Raw genomic sequence first — 26,609 nt, 5'->3', positions numbered from 1 at the left:
GCGGGCAGGGCGGGCTCGGGGCCGAGCGGGGCCCCCCCGCGCGGTGCCGCGGTGGGCGCGCCCGGAGCCGCCCGCAGGCCGGGGCGGAACGTGCGGCGGGCGGGCAGCGATGGCGGCGGCCGAGGTGGCGCGGCAGGTGCGGGCGGGCGTGGGGCCGCTGCATGGCGGGGACTGGGCGGCACCGGGGCGGGGGGCCGGGACCGGCACCGGCACCGGGCAGCGCCGGGGCGGCGGGCGGGAGAGCCGGGCACGGCCGGGGCGGCGGGGCCGGATCGGGGAGCGCGCCGGGCGGGCTGCGGGGTCACCGGCCTGGGGCCTCCCGCGGGTTCCGAGACTCGGTTCGGAGCGGCGGCGACTCCCGGAAGGGGGTCGGGGGCTTTGGGGGCCGACCCGCGGGTAGCTGAGGTTAGCTGGGGTAGAGGATGTTGGGGTTCCCTCCGCTGCAGCCCGGCCCGGCGACCTTGGGCTGCCCGCCCGCGGCGGCCGGGGCTCCTGCCCCTTCGGGGGTCCTGCCCCGCCGGTGCCCCGGGCCGGCCGCGCTGCAGCGCCGGCGAGGCCTGGCCGTGCATCCCTTAGCAGCGCTGACGGCCCCTCGCCGGGCCGGGGCACGGCAGTGGCATCCCCGTCTCTGCGGGGATGCTGCTCTCCCCAGAGAAACCATCCGCCCGTGTTTGGTAGTGCGGGAAAGGAAGGTCTCGAGTCTGGCGCCGTGCGCCGCGGAGGAGCTGCCGGAGCCAAACGCCAGCGCCGTGTCCCCGCTGCGCTTGGTCCCCGAGGCTTCCCGGTGCTGTCCCCGGGTGCCAGCGGCCGCCTAGTGCGGCACAAGATCCCTGTGTGTCAGCGGGGAATTATCCAGAAGAGGAGCAGAGGGAGTCGAGCCACCTCTGCGTTTGTCAGAGAAGCGCTAAGGAAGCATCTGTAACGCGTTTGCATGTGGAAGGGTTTTGTCTGCGGTTTGATGGGCTTCCAACTTTCATGTCCATGTGTTAATACAGAAGTAATACTTGGGGTGAATGCTTTCCAATTTCGTCTTCAAAGTAGTATGTTTTAGCATGGACCCAGTCCTGCTGGATGGGTAGATTTAGACATTCCTTGCCAGTTTTTGATGTTATTTCCTCCTGGACATACCCATTGCCTTGTATGTGACTGCCAAAATATGTGAAGTGACTCAGTTGCTCCCCTGTCTCTTAAAGAAATTGGGCGTTATTCTTTCCTAAGATAATGTACAGGAGTTTGAGACATCTGCTTGTGGCCTGGAATGAATTTATGATACACCATAGCCTCGCTTTGGAGGCAAAAGGGAAAGCTGGCTGTGAGACAAACCTGAAATTAGTGTGCTGCAAATTGAAAATGTCCTTTTGTGAACAGATAGCTTGTCAGCCAAGGTCTTGGCTATCTGGTCATGTCTGGTTTGTGGAGCAGTCAGCTGTAATGTCCTGGTGGTGCAGAGGGCTCTGTGTGTGCCAACAGGGTTAAAAGTGTGAGAGCTGGGGCTGGGTTTCTGGAGGAGCTGGACTTACCACCCTGCCATTTTCCCAGAGAACCTTTGATCGAGCCCACACTTACTGCAGGGGATGATTTGTGAAACCCCCTTCTCCCAGGTGAGCAGGGTGGCCTTGTCACCACCGAGCTGAGCCCCTTCTGTCCTCTGCCAGCAGGAAGGATGGGTCAGAGCACCGGCTTGCCAGGCACTGCCCAGCGCTCAGTCTCCAGCAGAGGTCAGAAAAATTGTTGCAACTGCCGATGGTGATAAGTATCTTTTAACTGCTGGAGGAGACTTCTGGGAATGTATCCAAACTGCATGGCATTTCTGCAGCCTTCTTTCAGGGGCATAAAGAAGTGTAATCTTATGAGCTGTCGGAATTGGAGATTTCGGAAGCACTTGATTGTTTGTGAATGTTGAATGGCTGAGTGATGCAGTGCGTCTGGAGAGGGTGGTTGGTGCTCAGGACCTTTGGTGAGACACTTCTAGCTTTCCATGGGCCCTGATTCAAAACTCTTTCCCTCCCACTTTTCTGGTGTTTTTCTTTGATATTCTTAATGATCTTTTATCAGCCGAGCAAGGAAAAATAATACAAAGTCTTTGTCTAGACTTTACATTCCTGATTACATTTATCTCATGGAGGATGTTTATACTGTCTGCTGGATAATTCGTTCATTACATAGGAGAATTACATACTTGTACAAGTGAGAAATAATTGGTACAAGTGTTGCTCTAATTTGCTATTTAATCAGAAGCAAATGCAGTCTGGGGAAGTGAATGCCATAATGCCAAGGTCATGAGAAGGGATCTGATGTTGTTCTGGCTTAAAGACGATGTGTAAAGCTGTGGTGTGGAAACCTGAGTTCAGGTTCTGCCTTGCTTTGCCGTTTGTCATTTGACTTGTGTGCAAGAGGTGTTTCAGGTTTGGGGGTTAAGCCCCCAGGTCTCAGCATTAAGGGCAGCAGAGGGGCAGGAGGTGGCTGCTGTGAACACTGGCAGCACTGGTGAAGCTCTGTGAGTGTTCCTTGGTTTGGTTTTGTTGCAGGATGGTGCTGCTATGTGTGTTGTGGCTGTTTGGGAATCTTTCTAAGGGAGTCTCCAAGGCCTCAAGGTTTGAAGTGATTCTCATTTGGGAAGAGGTGAGAAATTGTGTCAGAAGTACTAAGTGTCAGCTGTCAGTGTCCTGAACAGAAACACTCAAGTAGATCCAGTGTTGTACTGCAGCCTGAGAGCAGTTTTATGCTGTGTGGTCCACTTGGACATTGGGTTCCTTGGGTTCAGACTTGTAACATTCTTTCTTTTTCTTTGCTCTGCCCTACCTGAGTATCACCCAGTGGAGACTTTACCTTTGCCATGGTATCTTTTCTCATCATTCCTTTTGACCTGGCCACAGACATAGTCTCCAAATATGCAGCGTTGACAACTGCAGTGGGCAGCACCATTGCACGTGTTTGGCTTTGTCTCCAAAGAGGCAACAAGAGCCTCTCAGGGTCAGAGGAGGGGAGGTGACAGTGCTGTACCTGCTTGGCTGCTAAGCAGATCAGGGCACAGATGTGCATTCAGCAAGATTTTCCTCTAATCGTTTTTTCATCCCAGGGACCCTGGAGTCATTCAAACACCTGAAGACTAAATCTTGGCCCCTTTAAATGTAAACTAATAGTTAATGTATGGTGCTTTCAGGCTTGGGGTCATTCATTATAACATGTTTGTATTTTCCATATGATTCAGATAGTTTTCTGTAAGAATTAGAGTAGGTAGTGGCGGCTTCTGTGGCATGGAGAAGCCCTTACAAAAGGCTGTATAAATCCTTTTAAGAAAGGAAGAAGTAAAATAGCTTCTCCAAGTGGCTGTTCCTTACTCTCCTTACTTTCATTCTGCAATAGCCCTTCCTGATAGTACAGCAAAAGAGTGTGTTGCTCTTTTTGTTCTTTTAATCTTGTTTATAACAAACATGCTTCACTTCCTTCCAAGCAACAACAGCCCATTCTGTCTAGGCAAAGGGTCACTCTGTGTGTATGGGGAAAAAAAAGGCATCTGGTATCTTGATGTGGTGCCAGTGTTCACACTGGCTTTCCAGAGATTCCATCTTTGTCTTCATTCCAAGAAGATGTAACCTTAAAATAGAGAGCACAAAGGACTCTCAGCCATGCAGCGCTCCCTGATGCTCCTGGTAAAAGCCTTCATACATACAGTATTTACATATATACAGTAGTTAAACTTTACTTACCTTGTTTTGGTACCTCTTTATATCTTTTAAATTTGATCTGGTTTGGAAGATGAATGAAAGAAGACAGTCTTGAACACCTTATCAGCAAAAAGCTTATAAGCTTAACATATTCTCCTTCAGTGTTGAACAAGATGATCCAAACCTACATTTAATATACACCCAGGATGAGTAATCAGTGTGTTCATATGTTGTTTATGGTGGTGCTGTTTATATATAGCAGTGCTCTGGTACAGAGACACCACTTGGTGCTGGAAGACTGGTGACTTGCACTGTTTCATGGTGCCTCAGACAGAAAATCCTTCTTTTCTCTCCACTGAGTTTGCTAATTGCTGTCAACTTTGTTATGTATGTCAAAACCAGACTGATCATAAAACATTATTTCTTTTTTTTTTTCCACTGCATCCAATCTCTTGATGCCTTGGCCAAGGAGGCTGCAGATTTTTAGGCAGAGTAGCACAATATACCTTGTGACTGCATAGTTAACATGGAGGCTTAGCTGCTGTGACTGGAAAACACATTTTGCAGTAGTTGTTTCCTGGCCTGCACCAGATTGAAGTGTGGTTGAACTGCATTGTAAAACCACAGGTGGCTAGAAAAAGAACCTACAGGAAATGACTTTCAGGCTGAATTTTGTGTGATGGTAAATACCTCCTCTTAGCTGAAAGTGGCTTAACTTCTGCCATTTATTTTGTTCCATCTGGATCACACTTATATTTAGGGATGAGGGGATGATTTGTACTTAATGAGAGCCCACACTCCTGCCCACACTTCCTGGGGAGAGTAGTGTTCACGCACTCTTCCAGTGGTGTGGTTTTAAGGCTGAGAATTAAAAATACACTTGATATTTCTCCTTCCCCAGGAGCTATCTGCTGGTGCTTCTCTCTCATGCCTTGTTGGCCTCTGTCCCCACCTCTGTTCTTCACCAGCCCGTGGGGCTGTTGCTGCAGATCCAGCACTGCCATGAGATTGCCCAGTGCTGGGGTTTTGTTTTGGTGAATGCAGTTTAGGGGAGTTTGAGCATGTTGTCACAAAACCTGTGTGTCTGATGGTCTCCCTTTCTTATGCTTTAGCTGATTCTGCATTACCAGACTTCATTATCAGTAGGCAAAACCAGAATCTGCTGGGGAGCCTGAGTGCCTTCCTCATGAAAATGTCATTAAGAGGGAAGGTGCTCAGGAATTAATGAAGCGCCATATTTGGTGAACATCTTGTCAGGAAGAGTCAGACTAATACACAAAATATGGCTAAGGGGAAACATATTTACACATCACAGACTGGTAAATATGGTTAATGATTTGGAGCCTCATATCTGAAAAAAAACCCAAGCCTACAACAGCAAAACAGTAACAAGACAAGAAATCATACTGACAGGCTACTGTAGTAAATGTACTCCTTGGGCATGTTTTCCCCAGCCTAAAATACCAGTGCCATTAGCAGAAGAGGGAAAACCAGTATGCCTGTCCCCATAAACAGGCTTTCAAGATATGTGAAAGCATGATCATGAAAGAATAAATTCAAAAATCACACCCTATAAACTACTGCCTTTTGGCTGTAGTATTTTTTGCAAACTGATGGAAAGCTAGAGGAGAACTTTCTGATTTTCACACTAAAATACATTTTTAAGAAAAGCCTTTGCTTCCGAGAGGGAAATACCTTTTTGATGCTGCAGGGGGATGACTTTCCAATGCACACCAATACAGGGGTGCAGCATGACTCTTCATTGTGCTTTGTGCCATTTCTGAGGCTAAACCTCCACGTGTGTGTTTTACTGTCAGCTGGGCAGGGTTGGGACCCAGGGTGCCTTGGCACAGACTGGGCAGGTGGAAATTTCTGACCCCTCTCCCAAAGCTCATGGATGCTCTGGACATGGAGCACCACATGTTCTGCTTGGCTGAGGAGACCAGATTAGTGGTGCTGAGCACACAGAGCAGGGTGCAGAAGCAGCTTTGGGTGGCTGGACAGGAGCAGCCCTTGCCCCCCAGCTGGAGTTTTGTGTGCCTCCACTCCCAAACCCTCATGGCAGGCTCCTCAGGCCTGTGGGGTTAAGAGCAGATCAGTTCTGGACACTTTTTCTCTGCTTTGTTTTCCTGTAGATACAGTTCTTCTTACTGTTTCTATCTAGTTCCTATAATTGCAGCTGTGAATGGGAATTACACGTGAGTTCCAGTTCACATAAAGTGAATGGTAATAGGCTTGTGGGAAGTGGTGTCATAAATACATTGCTTTGCACAGAGGATTCTTTTTGTTTTCAGTGTGAGGTGGGACTTGAGTTTCCACATATTTTTTTAAGAAACAAGTATTTTCCATTTATTAATTTCAGCTGCCGTGTTTGTGTACATGTTTTGCACATTTTAGTGTTATTCTGTCAGGGCTCCCTTCAGATGTTTGGCAAATGAAATGTTCTATTTGTGCCTTCTGGAGATGTTCTAGAGAAGAGTGGAGCATGCTGACATGATTGACAGATCTCTGCAAATCTCTGCTTGGAATGTGCAGTTGATTCCACTTGGGAGGTCTTAGGGGTTTATACAGAGAAGTGGATTTTGCTTGAAAATGACCCAACTATTTCACTGTATTTCAGGGTGAAGGCTGTCGTACAGTCCCCCTTTCTGGACACGTAGGATTTGACAGTTTGCCTGACCAGCTGGTTAATAAGTCGGTTAATCATGGGTTTTGTTTCAACATCCTGTGTGTGGGTGAGTATTTCCATTTTGGGAAGTTCTCTTGCTGAAGTTTTTTGCAGCTGGATATAGCTTGTGGCTTACAGCACTGACAAGGTAGCTTTGATTTAAATTTCCTCAACTGTTCTATTTTCAGTAACAAGATTTACTGGTGCTCTGGGAAATCCCCACTGGGGTTCTGCAATATGGCTTTTTATCAAGCAGTGAAATAAAATGCTAAAATCACAGGCTCTTATTATGATCTTTCTTTCCCTCATATGTTTGAATTTCACATTTTTAAAAGAAATAGGTATTTGTGCCAGAGTACTTTGTTATGAGGTCTTGTTTGGTTAAGTATTGAATTATTATTATAATTATTATAATTATTTTAATAAAATACTAGTCATGCACCTCTTAAATCACTAAAAGCTATTTTTTTCTCCTCCCTTCTGTGCATACTTGAATTAAGATGGTGTCTGGCCAAGCCTTAACTCTTCTGACAATTGTCCAAGCTGCCATGTGGTGTGGATCACAGCTGGGGCCTGGCACTGTAGCAGGACTTGGTGTCTGTCCCTGCAGCCTATCTCACAGGATTAGGATCCAAAATAAACCCTCCTCTTAGGTAACAAAGTAAAACCTTGTATGGCTTTGGTACCATCATTTGGGAAGGTGAATTAGGAAATTAAAAATAGACAATAATTGTCAGATGGGTTTGCTGCTGCTGGTGCCCTGCCTCTGGCAGCAGGTTATTGCACAGCCATGGCTGGACCAAGCCCTGTCTGTAGATGATGCCAGCAGTGCTTGGTGTGGCAGAGGAAGAGCAGCAGCTGTGGATACCTGCTGGGCACTCAGCTGGTGGTCAGCTCTGCATGCACACAGACAGTTTCTGTCCCCTCCCACCAGAGATGCAGCTCATGGTGTTTGCCCAGAACAGGGTTAAGTCTGAAACGAGAGTAGTAGAGCAAGGAGAGGAGAGCTGAGCCCTGATAAATGGAGCTGAGAAGACAATTTTCCTTACAGCCTCATTCCTGTGAGATGATAAGCTTTGCTGACAAGTGGAGGTCACTGTCAGGCTGAGTCTCTAGGTGATTTCCAGAGTACATGAATGTGATATGACCTAAGGAAACTCCTGTCCCCACGATTGAAGTCTAAAAGTGTTTCCTTTTCCACTTACTGGGCTGCAGTGCTTTTTTTACAAGTTCTAGGTGTAGCAGTGGGTGCCTCCTGTAGTTATATCTTTACTTTGATATGTGAAGAGGAGCTGAATGCTTGTGCTTTCCTCTTTGCAGAGCAGAAATTGAATGCATTAATCACTTGTTGAGGTGAATAACAAGGACTCACCAAGATCAATGTGCATTAGTTACTAATGTCAGTTTTTTATGAGTAGTAATAACACAATCTTGAAATAAAGAAACTTTATATAAAAATACAATAAACTTCATTAGAAAAAGATTTGCAAATCTTTGCCCCCACACTTAGGCATACTGGAAAAAGAAAACAGAAATTTCCAGGATTCATCTGTCATTTATTCCGTTCCAGTGGATTTCACTTGTACAGCAGAGTTTGGGATGAAAAATTGAAAGAACAAGGAAGTAAATGAAGATTGGATGAGGATCCCATAGACAGCCCACCAAGCATGACAGAAAGGAACCTCATTGCTCCCCATTTTTCAGCTATATGTGGCATCTGTTGGAGGAAAAATCCAGTGATAATTCTACTCTGTGTCATACTGGATCTGAGCCACCAATTCCTCCAGCTCTTGCTGGAGCAGCCAAGGAAAGCTTCAGAAATGACTCTCAGCATCATGTCCAGAGTGGAGCAGTTTTTAGCTCTTCTCATGCTGAAAGCTGTCTCCCCTGTGAGACTAGAGCCAAAGCTAGAATAAATGAGAAAACCTCTTATTAGATGTTAGAGGTTACAGATGGTTTCTCTGATCTTTTATTTCTCAGCACAACCATTTTCTTCCTAACATTACATGATAAATTTTTAGTTGCCTCAGTTCAGTGCAAAGGCTAAAGAAGTGTTTAATGGCTGAGACTTTCTGTGCTGACTGTTTCTCAGTGAGATAGAGGAAAAAGAGGAGGAACAGGCTGCTGATTTTTGGTGTAAACTTTCTCAGTTTTTACCAGGGTAAATTGTAGTTGCATTAAACTAGTATCTCAACTTAAGCAGGATTTTGCTGCTCCTCTCTCCCAGGATTTGCAGGGAATTTGTTCTAACTGATCTGTTCAGTGCAGTGAGAGAGGCTGTTTTGTGTCAGAAATGCTTCACTTTCCCCCAGGACTGTACCAAGGCTGTTTGAGGTCTCTCACCCAAGGAGTGAGCCTGTGATGTGCAGGAGCTCTCACCTTGGAGGAGGGCAGGATGTGCACAGGATTCCTGGTGCTCTCAGCAGGCAGCTCTCTGGGGTGATGAGCCTGGAAGGTGTCCAGGGTTTGTTTCTGTGGTCACTTGTGCAACCAGCTGAGGAGAGAGCAGTTTCTCTAATCAAAAAGCCATCTGTCTGCTCAGCCTTCTCCTGCCTGGTGCTGCTGGTGCCCTGGGGTGGATGCTGGGAGCTGGGTGCTCCTCTGAGGTGATGTTTCAGTGTATTTTGTGAGCCCTTGTTGCCCTCCTTGCCCCTGCAGCCCAGCCTTTGCCTGGCAGTGGGAATTGTGTGATGTCTCTACATGCCTGTCAGAAACAGGCATGAAGCAAACTATTTTCCCCTCTCTCCTTGAGAGCTGGCCTTATCAGTCTGAGTTGCCTCAGGGCTTGTCTCAACAAACCTGCTACATTGGATTAGCTCCCATTTGTACACATGAAAAGGTTGTGCATGCATATACATTTTCTTTAAATTGAATTATTTGATATCTGAAGCCATGGTTATTAATCTTGTGAAGGACAGGTGCTGCTTGCTTATGAAAGGAAGCTCATGGGAAAGCTGCTCCCTGCCTTTGAACAGGGAAATACTCCAAGGACTCCTCTGTCCTCCCACAGAGTCGATTGATGAGGAGATGACTGGGACCTCTTAAATCCCAAGTGTTGTGGGAAAGGGGGGCAGTGAGCAGTTGCTTGTTTCACTCAGCACATGCTAGGGAAAAGCAAATTAAATTTCCAGGCACAAAAAGAGGAGGTACAGCTTTTGTGGTGTATAATTCAGCTCACTGCTGCAGGTGCTTAGGATGCTAAAATTTCTGTGAAAAGAAGCCATGAGAAGTCATTCAGCACAAAGGTGCCTGTCTTGGTGTGGGAAGTGGCTTGTCCCAGCTGTAGTTTTTCAGTGGTGCCACCCCTGTTCCATCAATGTGAGATTTGATGAAGTGCTTCCACAGAGCAGTGAAGAGACCACGTGCAGTTGGAGCAGGGAACACGTATCAGGAGAGGGCGAGGACGCGTGGGGAGCCCAGCACAGCCAGGCTGTTGGGATTAAGAGTACATGCTGCTTTCTGAGCACTGATGTAGGGCTGCTGCATATCCAGAACCTGCAGTGGTGGCTCTGGCTATTTTTTTTAATGAAAACTGAAAATTGTCAGACTTAACAGCAAAACTCCATCCTATGATGAAAGGCACAGCACTCAAGCTTTTCCATTGCTGTCATGTCTTCCTGATGCAGAACTTCACCAGTAAAGGTCACTCTCTCTGTCCTGTCCTCCCCACAGAGCTTTGCCAGCCCTGTTTCAGGACAGCAGACCACTGCTGAGTGACATAATCCCCTAAGTACAGTTTTGGAGATCAAATCACACGTGTCCATAAGCCTGATATCAGGAAATAATCTCCCTGCCAGGGATGCCTCTCACTCGGTTTGTGTACACTGCTGCTTTTTCAAAGTAATTCTGCCTCTTTAATCCCTCTTCATAATTTCTGTTTTTTGAGGAAGATTCCAGTGCCATCAGCTGGAACAACAAAGACCATTTGTCCTTTTTATCAAACTGTCTGTTGCATCTGGACTCCTGTCCTTACAAGAAGCAATTGGCACCATTCACATCTTCTAGCCAGCAAAAGGTTGCCTCTGTGTGAGGCAGAAACTCCCAGAAGATTCAGAAATTCTTCCTTCTGTCATTTTGGTCTTCAAAATAGCACTGCTCCCTGTCTCTGCTCATATTTAACACAGAAAAATACTCTGGTAGAGTTTTTAGTCTTTTACCATTTGGTGTCATTCTTTCACCTGAGACAGTCTCTCCTCTCTTCTCTGTCTTCCCTGGCAGGCTTAATTCTGTATCAAGTCAGTGGGGTACACAGTGCAAGGACAAGGGTATTACTGGCTCAATGTAAATTTGGGAGTGTAGACTTCATATGAAATGCCATGTTAGTGCCTGGATGTTTTAATCATGAAGGTGTTTGGATGGGCAACTCCCTCCTGTGGAAAATTGCCACAGTTCCCATCTTCCCTCTACAGAAGATAAAACTCAGTGTTTGAGTTCAAAGGTAGCTGGCCCTGTGTAGCTGGCATGAGGTGAAGTGTAAAAGCATGTTCTGCATCTATTAAACACTTCTCCTAGCCCCTCTGACAGAGAGCAGCTCCCTGCCCTGGTCACCACTATTGCTCCTCTGTCACCCTGTCCTGTAGCCTTGGAGCTGCTCCAGGGCCTGCCAGGCTGTGGGGCAGTGGCACAGGAGGAGGCTTTGCAGGACAGTGTGTGAGTGGTGCTCCTGCCCTGCAGGACTGAGGGACTCCCCTATCCAGAGATGTTCCATCAGGGTTCCTGGCATTCACAGGCAAGCATCCAGCTCACTCTTCTGTCCCACCCATCCCTTGGCAGGGGCTTTGGAAATGCTGCAGCCTTCTCAGGCTGTTTAGATTTTTGTCTTTTTTTATACTGCTGTTTTCCTGGAATCCCTGAGAACGGCCTGGGAGGTCATACAGGCTGGTGGCTGTTAACTCTCAAAATTCCTGTCCAAACCATGGCAATGCTCTGGTCTGATTTGTGCATCTGCTCCACTTTGGGGACAAATGGTCCCTGACAAGTCCTGACAATGAGATTGCAGGTCAATGAAAGGCTTGTTGGACCATCTTATTTTCCCAGTGACAGAGGAAACCGTGTGCTTTGCTCTGGCCAGTGCTGTTGTGGGTACAGCTGATGCATTGAGGTAGCACAAGGGGCTGCAGCCACACTGGCTCCTGGTGCTGACTCCTCTTTCTCCTCTTCAGACTGAAACCCAGATTGATGCAAGGAGAAACTGCACTGGTGACTGTTCTGGCTGTAGTTGTGTTGGTTGGTGATGGAGCACAAGCTCTCAGCTGGCCCCCAGGCAGTTCTGCAGCTCTAGATGTACATCAGCATGTTAATGGATATTGCTGCCTCTGGAAAGATACTGGATATATCATCCTGGCAATCAGAGACTTCTCAGTTCCCAGAGCAGGGCATTTGGGGCTTGGAACTAGACAATCTTCCTTCCAACTCAAACCATTCTATGGTTTTATGGTTCTGTGTTTGCCTTGCTCTGCCATGTACTTCAGCCCTGAGTGAGGAAAATCCTTTCCGAGGCCAGAAGAGGAATTTGTCTGCTTGCAGGGGTGAGGCTTGGAGATTTGGACATTTGGACACAGGAGGATGGGGAGGAGTTTCCTCTTGAATTGAACATTTCATGCAAGTTTGGATCTGCTACAGAGGTCTAAACCTACAAAAATAAGAAGCTCTTTTATTCAGAGCAAAGTGGGAAAATGTTGAAGTTGTTTTGGTTGGGAGCAGAGGGCTGGGGGAAGGAGGGGAATGCTCTTGCAGCCAGACACAGTCTCCCTATGGTCCCACAACAGGCTAGAGGAGCAGCTTTCACAGAGGGTGGTGTTCAGCTGCTCCTGAAGTTTCTCCAAAAGCTGGCTGGGCAGCTCAGAAATTGCTGTTTCCCCAAAACACAGCAGCCTTCCCAAGGCAGCAGAGCAGACTGTGTAGGAAGCCTGTGAGCTCAGAGAGCTGACTCTGTTGTCAGAGCCTGGTAAGGGAGGCTGCCTGTGGAATGTGTGCACAGAGGGATTTGTTTTATTCTTCCTGGGATGTATCTAAAACAAATTCAATACTGGTCTCTGGAGTTTGTCTCTTCCTTCCAGACAAGGAAATAGTTGCCGTTGATAAATGAAAACCAAATAGCAGTTCAATGCTGATAGAATACTAGCAGACTACTGACAATACCAGCAGAACTTTTGGAAGCAGATTTTGCAATGTTGTACAGCTTGTGTAGTCCCTAAGTACAGAACCAAGTATTACAGAAAATGCCCCCTCTCAGTGTAGAAGGCTGATGCTCCAACTCATTATGAGAAACCAACTGCACAACTTGCTGTGGGACTTGAACCAGCTCTCAGGGTTTTTGCATGGAGGGAAGCTATTTCTGTGGCTGCTTATTAGAGACATTGATCCTGGAGCAGCTTTTTTTTTTTTTTTGGAAATGGCAGTGAGCCCCATTTCCTCTCCCACTTTTTAATGAAAACAGCATCTTCTGTAGTGTATTTGTGGGTTTAAGCAGGATCTGAACGATGCTTTCCCCTTCGCCTTTTCACCTCTTTCTTTTCATCTCTATTTTCTAATGACATTAAGGGCCATTAGACTGTGAAATGTAATTTGCCCAGAGTACAGACCTCCCATTGTTCATGGCTTTCTGTTTACCAGACGCTCCCTTGGGAGCATGAGATCTGCTTTCATCTGCTACAATTTCACCCCTGTTAATGTTTGGAAGCTGAAAGGCCAACCCATATTAATATTCAACAGAATGTTTCAAGTCTCTTTTTCTCCAATAGGGGAAACTGGCCTTGGTAAGTCCACCCTCATGGACACCCTTTTCAACACCAAGTTTGAAGGTGACCCAGCATCTCACTCACAGCCTGGGGTCCAGCTGAAATCCAGTACCTATGACCTGCAGGAGAGCAATGTCAACCTCAAGCTGACTATTGTGAGCACAGTGGGCTTTGGGGATCAGATCAACAAAGAGGACAGGTGAGTGTTGGAGAGAGAAGCTGTATTGTGACCTGGCTTTTCATTCTCCCTGTGACCTAGTTGGTCACACTGGAGTTTTCCTGCTTGCTTTTTAGGAATTGTCCTTGTCACCTTCTTGGGATGGGACAGGTAGAAGAGAGAACAGAGGCTCTGAAGTGTCAGCACTGCTTCAGCTATAAAGCAGCTTTTCTCATGCTGTCAGAGCAATTTCTGTGCTGCTGCCAACCTCCTGCCCAAATTCATCTGGTGGGGAGACTGCAATGCTCCAGGGTATCTGGGCTTGTTTTGGTTTTGACCTCAAGCTGCTGACCAAACCACTAATTTGGTTTAGTGTCTGCTTGGCTTAATACTCACTTTTGGCAGGGCTCTTCCATGGGAAGAGCCAAAGGAAGCACTATAAATGTGCAGTGAGATACCCTGGGGGAGTGTCTGTGGCAGCTCACTTCCCAGAGTGGCTGGAGTGTGCTGGTTAAGGGATGTGCACTTACACCAGACAGTCTCCAAGGTGCATCTCAACAGAGACATTGCTGATGGGATTTGCTTTTTTTGGGTGTGTTAGATACTTTTTAAAGTTTGTTTAAAATGCACTGATGTCCTTTATATTACGAGTCTGGCAAGCTCTGTGTTTCAGAAGGCCTTGCAAGGGAGTTGCAGGAATTTCCTGCCTCAAGCACTGTGCACAAGCAGAACTGAATGAAGCTATGTCTTCCACCAGCAGCACTTGGGGCTGTGAGAGCAACAAGCCCTGAGTGCCAGCAAGGGTTAAACACTGTTGCAAATGATCTACATTAGCCTTGTGTTAGAAAGTCTCTCACCTTCACATTTCCAAATATGAGAGTCTGCTTTCCCTGGAGAGGATGGTGTATCTGCTGTCCTCTGCTGAATCCCAGTATTGTGTTTTGACAAACAGGCTGCTAGAGTCTGATGTAGGACCATGTCTCCTTCTTAGCAGTGCAATTTTAACATTTCTTGCAGGTGGGGAGCAAGGGAGGTAGAGAGAATTGGTCTCAGAAAGTAGAAAATGGAAAGTAAAATCTATCAATAGTTTGTTTCTTAAAAGCAAGCCAAAGAACATTGTTCTATTTGTTTAGCTCTGACTGTGAGATGTATAGCTTTTTTTTTTCCTTTCACCACAGCTATAAGCCCATTGTTGAGTTCATTGATGCTCAGTTTGAAGCCTACTTGCAAGAAGAACTGAAGATAAAAAGGGTGTTGCACAACTACCATGACACCCGGATCCATGCTTGCTTGTACTTCATTGCTCCCACAGGCCATTCCCTGAAATCCCTGGACTTGGTAACCATGAAGAAGCTGGACAGCAAGGTTGGCACAAGTAACTCTTACTGGGCAGATTTACAGTTTGCATAGTGGAAAGGCTGCTGCTTTTCCAGAGGATCTCCCCACCTTGAATAGCCCTTCTGGTGGAAATGACTGAGTTGGCAGATAATTCTGTAGATTTATTGAGCACTTACAAGTTTTTGAAGGTTGTATTGCAGACTTAGAGAAACTCCCAGGAGCAAAGTTGATTACTTCATACCTCTGTTTTTTTCTAGGTGAACATCATTCCCATCATTGCCAAATCTGATGCCATTTCCAAGAGTGAGCTGACCAAGTTTAAAATTAAAATCACAAGTGAGCTGGTCAGTAATGGGGTGCAGATCTACCAGTTCCCAACAGATGATGAATCAGTGGCAGAGATAAATGGGACAATGAATGTAAGTAACTCAGTTCTTCCTCCTCTTCCAGAGCAGCACTGTCAGTGTAGAGAGTGGTGGCCCATATCAGGATGTTTCTTAAATCTACTTTCCCTTTTGTTTTGTGTTTTAAAAACAGAGGATTTCATAAGAATCTCATCCTTGTAGTGTCATCCTAGGCTAGGAGAACTTTGTGGTAGGCTACTGGCTCTCTGATGGGCATTTCTAGTCAGAAAAGAGAATTTTAATACCCTCCTTGTCCTCGTGCATATCTGTTGAGGGCCGTATAAGAAATCAGTGTTTCAGCCCTTTTCAGCTCAAAGGTTTGTCATTATTCCTGTCCTATGATCACCTGATGGCCTCCCACCAGTAAACTTCCAGGATCCTGTGGCAAGGAATTACACAGCTTAACCAGCAAGGTGTGAAAAACAGTACACAACTTGGGCCAGACATGCCTCAAGGTGCCTGCAGGTGCCTGTTCTGGCTCTGGCCTTCCCAGCACCTTGGGTACCTGTCTGTGGCTCCTTGAGGATGATGCAAGCTGTCCCTTGGCCCTTCTGGCAGCACATCCTGAACCATGGTCCCATTTTCTAGAAGGCTTTTCACAGGAAATCAAGTAGGGGAAGATGATGACTTTACTGCTGTGGATGTAGTAGAGGTCTGGCTGATGTGCATTTGTGCCACCTCTTGATTTAGTATTAATACTTGTAGAGTGTTCTGGAGAGGCCTGAAAGAAAGATGAAGTTTGTCCTGATGTAGGAGCTGTCAGTGATGGTTCCCTGGTCACAGCAGTTCAGTGTTTGCCTTTCTGAGGGTGGAAGTGAACCTCTGCTTGTCTTTCCTTTCAGCCATTTACTTGTCTCCTGGGAGGGAATTGCTGTCTTGGGTTGTAGATGTTCTGGGTTGTGTCAGTTGCTGCACAGATCAGTCAACTCTTGAATCTTCTATTACAGTCAGAATTACCAGGTTTATGGGACTAAGCAGGCCAGAATTTTGCAGGTCTGGAAAACTGGTATCCAAATACAGATATTATTAGAAACATAAGACAAATATTACTCTTATTTTGTATGTGTCCTATATAAGAGCAGGGGGCTGAGGGATAAGGGGGAAGAGTCAATCTCTGTGAGTCCTTGCTGGCAGTTTTGCTTTGTTTGCAGTTTAACTGTAAAAGAAACACTCTGAAAGCAAAAACATCATCTCTGAAATCAGCTGTCATGAACTTGTTCAAATTTCTGGATAACCTGTGGAATTCACTGCCTGCTCTTGAGAGCAATCCAGGGTCACTGATCTTCCATGTAGTTGGCTTCCTGAGCCCCTTTCAATTGTCCAGGATTTGATGCACTTCAAAAGCTTTTCCTAACAGATGTCACTTCACAAAACTCAGCAGAAAGGATTGGTGCAAGGAGCTGGGAACTCAGAGTGCTGAAACTTTGCACTTGACTTCCTTGCAGCTTGGCAGAATGCAGTATAGTTTGCAGGAGCAAGGGAGGTGGAGAGAAATCTCACTTAGAGAAAAATGCAGCAAAGTACGATGGCAGTGTCTGGGGTTTGCTTGGCTGCCTGAGTTTTGGAAATGAGAAGACTGTAAGATGAGATCTTCAGGGCCTAGATGGGTGTTGGGAGGGTTTCAGTTCCAATTATGCTGAGCTTGTCCTGGACAAGTCTCTTTTTGCCTTCTGCAGAGAGACCATCTTTACTAAGAAGTGACTGTTTCTGATTTCTGAGTTTCTGAAAACCAAATCCCTCTTGTTCTTAGTCAGCCTTTGTATAATGTGGAGTGCATATCTCAGCTTGAAGAGTGTGACCTTGGGCCACACCAGACACAGTGGCTGGGGACATGATCAGCCCTTCCTCACCAGGGCAGAAGCAAGCAGGGAGGAAGGAGCTGTTACTCTGGGGGTGAAGAATGGACTTCCATCTCATAATCTGGTGGAGCAAGGTGTCTTGTGCTCCAGCATGAGCTAAACAAGTGGTGGGGGGTTAAAATCAAGAAGGCTCCAAGACCTCTTACTGCTTCTGTGCTTGTGCAGATGTTCTCCTCAGGCACGGCAAGCCCTGGGACAGCACCGCAGGCCGACCCGCAGCACTCTGTTCCAGCTCTCACTCTGGTGCCAGTCTTGCACTGGCTCATCTCACCTGAGACTCTGTGGCTGGGAGGATCAGCCAGGTAGAAGATATAGAGTGGTAGCACTAACAAGGTTTCCAAAAAAGGACCCACCCTGCTACCCCCTGTCTTGGACTAGTGGCCAGTGACTAGACTCCCTGAGATTAGCGTGTGCATAATGACTGTCTTGCTCAGTGGCTGTGCTCATCTCTGTGTGCTGGTGGGTCAGCCAGGTCTGAGGGGGACTAACATGGATATCATCAAATGTGTTCCAGGCCCACTTGCCATTCGCAGTGATTGGGAGTACGGAGGAGCTGAAAATAGGAAACAAAATGATGAAAGCTCGTCAGTACCCTTGGGGCACAGTGCAGGGTGAGTTGAGCCCTGGGGTTTTCATGGCATGAATGGTGACACTTGTGCAAGGTTGCAGTAGGCTTTCATAAAAGGAGCAAGGGCCTGCTGGACTTGATTATCCATGGGGAATTATCCTCTCTTAAATCCTTGTGTCAGGCCTATAGTGCCAGTTTTCTCTGCTTGGAAGGCTGCTAAACCTGTTGGAGGAGTATACAATAGGGGAACGTGGGAAGAGATCTTAGTTTCTCCTTTTTTGTCCTTACCATGTCTTCTTACAGTGGAGAATGAAGCTCACTGTGACTTTGTGAAGCTGCGGGAGATGCTGATCCGCGTGAACATGGAAGACCTTCGTGAGCAGACACACACTCGCCACTATGAGCTCTACAGGAGATGTAAACTGGAAGAGATGGGGTTCAAGGACACTGATCCAGACAGCAAACCCTTCAGGTGAGATCCCAGGAGAGGCAGGAGAGATTAAGAAAGGCACTGTTGGATGAGCTCTGTGTATGTGTGTCCTTGGGGGAGCACGGAAAAAGCCAATGCAGCAAGAAAAACTGCCAGGTCAGATAAATCCAGACTCCAGCAAAGGAGAAGGTGAAAACACAGGGAGGATGTGCAGGACTGGCTGTGAATCTGCAAGTATGGGAGTAGAAATGTCTGTGCTGCAGAGAGATGGTGATGCCTGCTTTGGGCTTACCTAGAAACAGAGGCCAGACAAATTGAAAAGGATGAAAGGAGATATATTTAATGAAGGGCCTTCAGGTACATTAAGGGGCCTCCCTAAGGGGTTACACACAAAATGGATGATGGTCACAAGTTTTTCAGACAGATACAAGTTTTATATATTTACATATCAGGTGTTAATCCTCCAATAATGACTTCAGGTAATCAAGTCATATACCCCCAGTTTGCTCCTCCCCAAGTCATTTTTGTTTATACTTTTTGGGGCCTGATGCTTTAGGGTGTCCTTGGGTTTCAGGCCCAGAGGGATTGTTTTGTCTGACCAAAATGTGAAGACATTTAACTAACACTTTATATGGAGTTTAGAATTATGCATTAATGAAGTACAGGATTTGAAAAATATAAAGGCTAAAATCTTAAGGCATCAACACCAGTGTTCTTCTGAACTAGTGTTTGTTGCCAGCTGATCTCTTTGAATTGCCCAATATTTAACATACAGAGAAGTGACAAAAATCATTGGATAAAGAAGACCTTGGGCATATGTGGGTGAGTAGCAAATGTATTGTGTGCAAAGCAGTAGTCATGGTGAGGGTCTGATTTCAGAGGGTCAGGGAAAGCAGTTTGTCCCAAGTCTTATCACTTGACTTTCTTTCCTTTTCAGCTTACAAGAAACTTATGAAGCCAAAAGAAATGAGTTTCTGGGAGAACTGCAGAAAAAGGAAGAGGCAATGAGACAGATGTTCGTCCAGAGGGTCAAGGAGAAAGAAGCAGAGTTGAAGGAGGCTGAAAAAGAGGTAAAGACTGAAGTACTTGTGTCTTCATGTCTGTGAGTGATAGATTCACTGCCAAATAGGTAGTTGTTGCCAAAGCACTTTTTGCAGTGTGGTTTGGGACTTTCTTACCAAGAAGTCTGAGGTTTAACTTGGGGGGGGAATGTTAAGGTGTTCAGTCTGTAGAAAAAACTGAATCACAGTGCTTGTTGTGCACAACTTACTGCACCAGGAAAGGGCCAGGGTCTTGATTCTGATGGAAGGTTGCAGTCTGGTGAAAGTCAAGGAGAGACGAAGTCCATGAGATGAACGTTTTTTACAAAAAGTACACCCATGCAACTTTCTTAGGATTGTGAAAAATCCATTAATTTACTGGCCTTTAAAGAGGAATAAGGCAGAGGCCCCTGGAGATGGATTAGGGTTTTGTTTTACACTTATGCTCTCCTAGTCCTCTGTTCTTAGTCTGCACAATGATGCATTATCAGAACACTGCCTATTAGTTATTGTGGAAGGAGGCTGTTCCCTGCCCTTTGGGCAGTGGCAGCTCAGGAGCTAGAAATGATGTGGAGACCAATGGAGACTCACAAGTTCAGATCTCAAGGGATCCTTCCATCTTCCTCTTTTCCTGTGAACAGAGTATCTGGTAGTGCTGCGTCCTGCTCACCTCTCCTTTCCCTTTAGCTGCATGAAAAGTTTGATCGCCTGAAGAAATTGCATCAGGATGAAAAGAAGAAGCTAGAGGACAAGAAGAAGTCTCTGGATGATGAAGTAAATGCATTTAAACAAAGGAAGACAGCAGCTGAATTGCTTCAGTCACAGGCTCAGCAGGCTGGAGGATCACAAACTCTTAAAAGGGATAAGGAAAGGAAAAAGTAAGTTGCTAACCCAGAGGTATTTGCTGTTTGGTTATGGTTCTCCTTTACTGTTTTTCTGCATGTTCATATCTCCCTCCCCACATAGCCAGTCCATATCAGAGAAAGGTTTGCAGCCAGGTTTAATCCCTAGCAAAGCTGAGCAGTATCTGGAACCATGTAACATTTGCTGTCATCCTGAAGAGCAGGGAGCAGTACTAACCTGCTCTTTACCTTCTGACAGCATGGGAGGGGATGAACTCGTTTTTATTCCCCAAGATTGCCTGTTCCTCCCTTGGTCTCTCAGTGCTTATAAAGAAGTGGAACCATACTAGCTGCCAAGGCTAGGGTGTGGGTAGCAGGGATGTCTCATTACCCTCAGAGAGGAGCATGGTCTCGCTCAAGTTCTTACTTGTTTAGGTTGAAAAGATTGTGGAAATTATTCATGGAGACTCACAGTCTTGAATTCTAGAATCTACAGAATGTAAGACTGCAAAATGAGGGGACAGGTCATAGCAGCTTGTTAGCATTAGTACTCTTCCATCCTAAATCAGCTTTTTGCCCTCCACAGAAACAGTGGGAGATACAGCATGGCTGTAGCAGGGGTTCCCCATGCCAGGGACTGGTGTGACAAGATCCAGCCCCTCATCAGGGTCTGGCATCTGGACTGTCTGCAGTGCCTGTGCCAGGCTCCTGAAGCTCTGCAGTTGCTCAAGAGCAACCAGCTGTACAATGAAACAGTTCTCCCAGTCCTCCCAGCACTGAGCAGTTCCCTTCCTTCTTACTGTGGTACATTTCCCAAAAGGAGCTCTGTGCCACCTGTGCAGGTGTGCAGACAAACAGGTTTTGTACCACTGCCATGATCCCCCCTCTGCACAGCCCTGGGGCAGTCCTTGCCTGCACTATGCAGGCTTAAGTACATGAAGAAGTGCTGTTGAATTGGACAGTATGGGGCATGCCCAAAGTGCTGAGAGCACTGTTTGTTATGGAAGAAGCCTGTGGCTGTTAAGCTTTGGATCAAATGAGACAGTGGAGGAAAGACTCAATTACAGGAATGAGATCCTGGTTTAGTTTTTTAGTTTAGAGCTGAAGCTGCTTCAACATGAACATTGTTTTGCAATTAGCAAAACAATGCCCTTTTCTCACTCACCCATTACTTTTTTCTACTGCTTATTTTGATTTGTTAATTTGAATCACATTCAGGGGGTTTTAATATCTTTTCATGCTGAGGAGTCTGAGACTGACTGGGGAAAGACCTCTCTCCAGCCTGGACTGTGAGAGGAATACCCAGCTGAGTTCTTTCATGCTTAGATCCCTTAGACATCTGCTCACTCAGGACTGCAGACTTCAGGCTTGAGATCAGTCAGGATCAGAAATGTAGAGAAGGGAAGCAACAGCCATGTAGTATCAGCAATTAGTTGTGGCCCAGGTCAAACTCTTGGTCCTTGAAGTGGTTCTCATCTCAGAACATCTCCTTGACATCAAGCACATTGATGCAGAAAAGCTTTGGCACTGTCCTTGTCAGTTAAGGGCATGGAAAACTCCATGACACAGAGATAGGTCAGTGCTTCAGTAAGGCTTGGGAAGATAATGGGAAGCCTCTCTTGCCTCCAGGAACATTTCTGTGCTAGAAATGGTGCTGCTTTCTTTGCTCTGTAACTTCTCTGATTATCCTTAATAATGGATTTCAGTATTTAGATCATATTTTTTTTTTTAACAATCCATGAATTTTGCAAGCTGGAGCTTAATTGTAGCTTAATTATAGTTTGTTTACTACTGGCTGGCAGTACAATAACCTTTTTCTTTCACAGGTGACTTGTTTAAACCCAAGCTCTGTAATTTGCACTAATCATGACTTGGTTTATTTTTTTGTTGTTACATCATTATCATCATTATTAGGTCTTACATGTGTGCTGTTTTACAGTTAGCTGCTGTTTGGCTGCATGGTGCATGAGGCACATTGTCCTGGTAAGCGTCATTTACTAATAGAACCTCACAGTGGGATCAGTTACCTTTCTGAGAAAAGCAGACTGTGTGCAAGTCCTGAAGCTTATAAGTATTATCTGTCTTCCTCTGCTTTCACCCCCACTATATGTGCTCTACCAGTCACTCTCTACATGTGCAGTTGTAGAAAAAGTATGTTATCTTTAAAGATTCTGCAAAGTTAAATTCAGAGACTCAGGATATGGAACATAGAAAAATAAGGATTACGTCCTCTTCCTTTTAAATCTTCCCAGCACTTCATTGGCTCTCTATTCCATCTCTTTTAAAAATAAATTAAATTCTTTAATCACACAGGTTATGTTGATACTATAGCAACAATTGCTATGGAGATGTGATGCTGATGATACAGCCCAGCTAGCCATGAAAATGTCTCTCTTTTCTTTCTCCTCCTTCCCTCCCACTCCTCCAAGCTGTAATGTTGACTTGTGCTTACAGTGAAGGTAGATGCAAGACTAGTTTCTATAATCCTTATTAGGATTATTAGTTAAACTGCTAATGACAGTGGTCTACTTACAGCTAGGTTGAGTGGGTTTAATTGAGCTTTTTTAATTTGCTGGTGATTCTGTGGTGAGAGAAAGAGGAAAACATCCCACAGGAATGTCTTGCTTCTTGACAGAGCAGCAATAGTTATTATCTGTGACAAACATGACAGTGCCTCAGGCTGAGGTGCACAGGCCTCTCAGAGAAGGGACCCTGTTGGAAATAAACTATAACACACCCTAAAATCTCATCTTTGAGTACACTCTTCCCTGCAGACAAAGTTAAGACTTACATTCTCTCCTGGATAGTCCAAACTAAATTGCAGTCTACCCTTTAAACTGGTAGAAGCTGATTCCAGGATTCCTTCCCTCTTACTTCCACCAAGGGAAACAGAAAAGCAAGTAAACATTATTCTGTCAATGAGAGGCATTGGAATGTAATTTAAATTGTACCTTCCACTTAACAGAAGAGCTTCAGAAGGGTCTTGCACTGACTTGAACTGGCTCTTGCAGTTGTCTTGAGCTGTCCAGTTGAATGAATGTCTCTGCTGCCAATGGTAACTGTAGAACAATGAAAAGAACAATTCTCTACTTATCAGGCTGCAAATATAGACAAATAAGCTCAAAGAATAATAGTGTTCATTCTGGTGCTGAGTACGAAGGCACAGCTAAAGTGCAGTTAGAGTGAACATTACTGATTTTTGTTGGTTTTGGATTGCTTTTGGCAATGTCCTCCTAACTGTACACTGTTGTGTGCTGGGCTTTGAATCAAATGAAGTTCTTTGTTCTCACTATACAAATGCAGGCAGTGCCTTTTTCAATGGGCATTTGTCATTGCTATATTAAATATGTATATGTGGTACTTTTCCAGGATTTAGAAAAACACTCTCCATATTGATCCATAAAGTGTTGCAGGGCTTCACTGTTTTGCAAGGATATGAACAAGTCACAGTTGATGAGTCCTATAGCTTGCAAAACTGTGAAATCATTGTTTTAGAAAATAAATTTGGTTCATCCCACTGCTGAGTATGTGTGTGTGTCTGCATAAAGCATGTTTTGTAGTCAGATTAAACCTTATTAACACTTAGCAACATTTTTTTTTGTGTGTGTGTGCGTGCGCATTAGGAAAATTTGTATTTTTATTTTGTTTTTTGTCATTAATCCATAAAACCATTAACCTGCCTTTTTCTTTCATTTTCAGTTCGGGTTTCCTGTAGAACCTTTCCCTTGGCCCCAGAGGCGAATGCCCCACCCTCGGCTGTGCCATTGTGCCTGTTTGCTCACCTTTCCCATTGCTCCTCTCCCGTGCTCGCCACTCGGGTTAAACCAGAGCTGCTGGGATTGTTCTTGTGAGGGACCCTGCTGGCCAGAGGGGCTTGTGCCAGGTCCCTCCTGCCCCTTGGGCAGCAGCAGGACTCCCACTGCTCTCCCCTGCTCAGCTTTTCCCCTCTCCCTGCTGTCAGAGCTGCTTGGGGGGTGCATTCAGCTCCTGCTCTGGCTGCAGCCCGGTGCTGCCCTGGGGTGGGATGTGCTGTCTCCAGAGACTGGCTGCCCTCTCCCCATGTTAATTTGCTGTTCCTAAGCCCCCATTATCCCATGTGTGACTCAAATAACTTCCAAGGACTTTTTGCAAAACTTGACATCCTCACAGACATGGGCCTGAGTCCAAACCTCTAGTTCCCAGGCTTGAGGAAATCTCAAATTTGGATCCATGGTTTGCAACTAAGTGTTCTCTGAATGCTGCAGGGGTCATGAAGGATCTCTTGCCTGGTCTCCCTCTCAGTTTGCTGACCTGGATGCACATCTTGGATCCAATCTCAGGGAAAGCTGGTCACCTTGCTGTACAAATCAGTGTTTCTGAAGAAAGATGATGCTGTTTCATTGACTTTCTTCTCAGTGATTCCAACAATTTCTGGTTTTAATGAAAACAAAAAATACTACCTTTATTTGTTTTTAATCTGGCATTTCTTTAGAACTGTACAGATGTTGACAGGTTTTTTCTCATATTTTTTATTCAGCAAAAGCCTTGTTTTTATTGCAAGATTTGCACTAAAAAGGAGGGTGTTTTGCTCACTGGGCCAGGAGTCACTCTGGCCAAGTGCAACTGTAGTTTACTTGCAAGTGCCTTATCTCTGTAATTCTGGCTGAGTTTTGTTTTTAAATAAAGAGTTCATGGGACAGTGAATTCTGGTTAACATTTACTTCTTTTGTTTTTTGTTTTCTTTGCCCTTCTTTTACAGTAACCCATGGCTCTGTACTGAGTAATTACCCCTGAATACAATGGCCTGGAATGGACCTTCATTTACTTGTTAAATCGGAGGGTCTAATAAAACATGACAGCATTTCAGCTGTGACCTTTCCAGGGTGTTATCCTTGCTCTTTTCTATGTCCTCGTTGTGATTTTGTCTTTACTATGTACTGGTGGTTATTGCTTTTATTAAATGATGTAAAATTACTCATAACAAGTTTCTGGATGCTACAACTTTAAATTCTGCCATATTTTTTTTCCTACAATTAATGGATTCCTTTTTTTCCTGGTCTTATTCCACCCAGCTAAATAAGGTATACGGAAATAAGTTCTGTGAGTTATTTTTGCTGGCAAAATAACAGTGCAGTTTAAATATATTTATTGATTACATTAAAATGACAACACGGTCTTAGTTTAATTATCACACAGTTCAGAGATAAAATGCTCTTGTCTCATTATATTTGGTGTCATTTTCATGACATCGTCTGTCTTTTTTCATTTGCTTTTATTTTTTTCTTTTGCTAATTCATGCTGTCTGAAGACTGTCAAGTAAATCCTCGTTTCCATTTCAGACTTGCTTGTTGTGGCCCCGATCCTCCAGTGGCTCTGTGGGCGGGCTCAGTGCTCTGGATGTGGTGAATCCACAGTCCTGCCCCTGCTGAAAGATCAGATGTGTGCTGCCAGACAGCCTCCACAAACCCCCTCCAGACTCCAGCAGACCTGAGATGGCAGCCCAGCCCAGATGGGTGATGCTGTTCAGTGCTAGCTGCTGCTGAGGCTTTAGCTGAGCAGTGCTCTGGGTGATGCCACAGGCTCAGGAGCAGTTTCAGCACAGGGTCATCCTGGCTCCTGCTCACAGCAGCAGCCCCAGGTCCAACCATGGCCTGGCCTCTGTTCCCAGCAGTCAGGGCAGTCCAAACTCTTGATTGCAATGTATTTTCTCAGGTATTCTGTTTCACCATAAATACAATTTCATTTCCCATAGAGCTCTTTTATTGCTTTGTGGTTTGTTTGGGATTTTTTTAACAAGTTAAAATGATTTGAATATTTTCTTCTTCCTCTACTTTTGAATGTTTCCCTGCTCGCAAAACCAGTCAACATTAATCTGTTAATGATTTCTAGATTATCTGCTAAAAGGACAATTGAATGTGACTTATTTTATCTTACTGCAGGTCACTGTTCTTCCTGACCATTTGCCTTATTAGAATGTTATTTAAAGTTACGTGAAATATTTTTAAAGACTTTAAAGAAAAAAAGGTTTTTACTTGTGTGATTTTCCTGAAGTACTTGAGATACCACAAGGAGGTTCCATCTCTCTGTCAACTGTTTCCATGTTGCATGTCTTTTTCTTGCTTTTTGAATGTCTTTCTCTTTTTTACTAATCTTCTGGTTTTTCTCTTTTTTTCCCCTTTTCTCTCTCTGTAGCTTTTTTTAATCTGTCTTCGCCAGCTGCACTGTGTCTGAGGGAGAAGACTGCCACTTCTAGAAGAGTTTAAGGGTCTTATGTCTGGGGAGGGGGGAAACAAATCTTCAGTGTTAGTGTCTTGGAAAGAAGCTCTTTTAATGACTTGCATGATACTTAAAATTGAAGTGTCTTGTAATTTGTGTGACAAGACAGGGTGATGAGGGGGAAACTGATGACCTGGAATTTTGAAAAGCCACAGAAACGTGATGTTGGGACTAATGATGTAGCGAATACATTTTCAAACGTTGTTATGGGCATATGTTTTTTCTAATGTTGTCTTTAATAATATAAATGTCATGGGCTTCCCTGAGGTGTGAAGCCTAAGGAATATTTTCAATATGCTGTTGTTTGATTGGTTTTGGAAACCATGCATTCAGAGTCAAAGGAAATATAAACATGGTGCAACTTGCTCTGTTGGCAGCCACGAAATATTTAATTTTATCAAAGAAATAAAGTAAGAACTGTGTGTTCTCACCGGTGTCCTGTGTCTCACCATCCTGTTAAAAAGCCCCATTGGCTGGTGGACGTGACTCCAGTGGTACTTTGTTTCCTAACTGCAGTTGCTCTTGTTTGGAGTCAGGGGGATGTGGCAGTGCCAGGGGCGGGTGGCAGGGTGAGTGTCCCCTCACGGCCCCCGAGCCACCCTCCTTATTACAGCGAACTGCGTGGAAACAGCACCGCGCC

At 45.3% G+C, this 26,609-nt stretch overlaps 1 protein-coding gene across 5 annotated transcripts; it reads left to right on the top strand.

Moving 5' to 3' along the window:
* SEPTIN6 (septin 6) lies at positions 1-26,399 on the top strand. Of its 5 annotated transcripts, XM_079318513.1 has the most exons (11): positions 1-136; positions 6,289-6,403; positions 13,080-13,275; positions 14,412-14,598; positions 14,829-14,990; positions 17,349-17,445; positions 17,706-17,874; positions 18,770-18,902; positions 19,560-19,750; positions 21,654-21,697; positions 23,414-24,397. In XM_079318513.1, the coding sequence occupies exons 1-10, from the start codon at positions 110-112 to the stop codon at positions 21,655-21,657; spliced, it is 1,281 nt and encodes a 426-aa protein (XP_079174639.1). In that variant the 5' UTR covers positions 1-109; the 3' UTR covers positions 21,658-21,697; positions 23,414-24,397. The 5 variants fall into 5 exon arrangements, with proteins under 5 accessions (XP_079174639.1, XP_079174638.1, XP_079174636.1 ...); XM_079318512.1 differs by lacking the exons at positions 21,654-21,697; positions 23,414-24,397 and adding an exon at positions 25,886-26,399; XM_079318510.1 differs by lacking the exons at positions 21,654-21,697; positions 23,414-24,397 and adding an exon at positions 24,453-26,399.
* The last annotated feature ends 210 nt before the right edge of the window (positions 26,400-26,609 follow it).

Source organism: Erithacus rubecula, assembly GCF_903797595.1.
Source record: "Erithacus rubecula genome assembly, chromosome: 15".
Lineage (NCBI taxonomy): Eukaryota > Metazoa > Chordata > Aves > Passeriformes > Muscicapidae > Erithacus > Erithacus rubecula.
The sequence above is the reverse complement of the archived record's forward strand: the minus strand, read 5'-3'. Positions and strand labels throughout refer to the sequence as shown.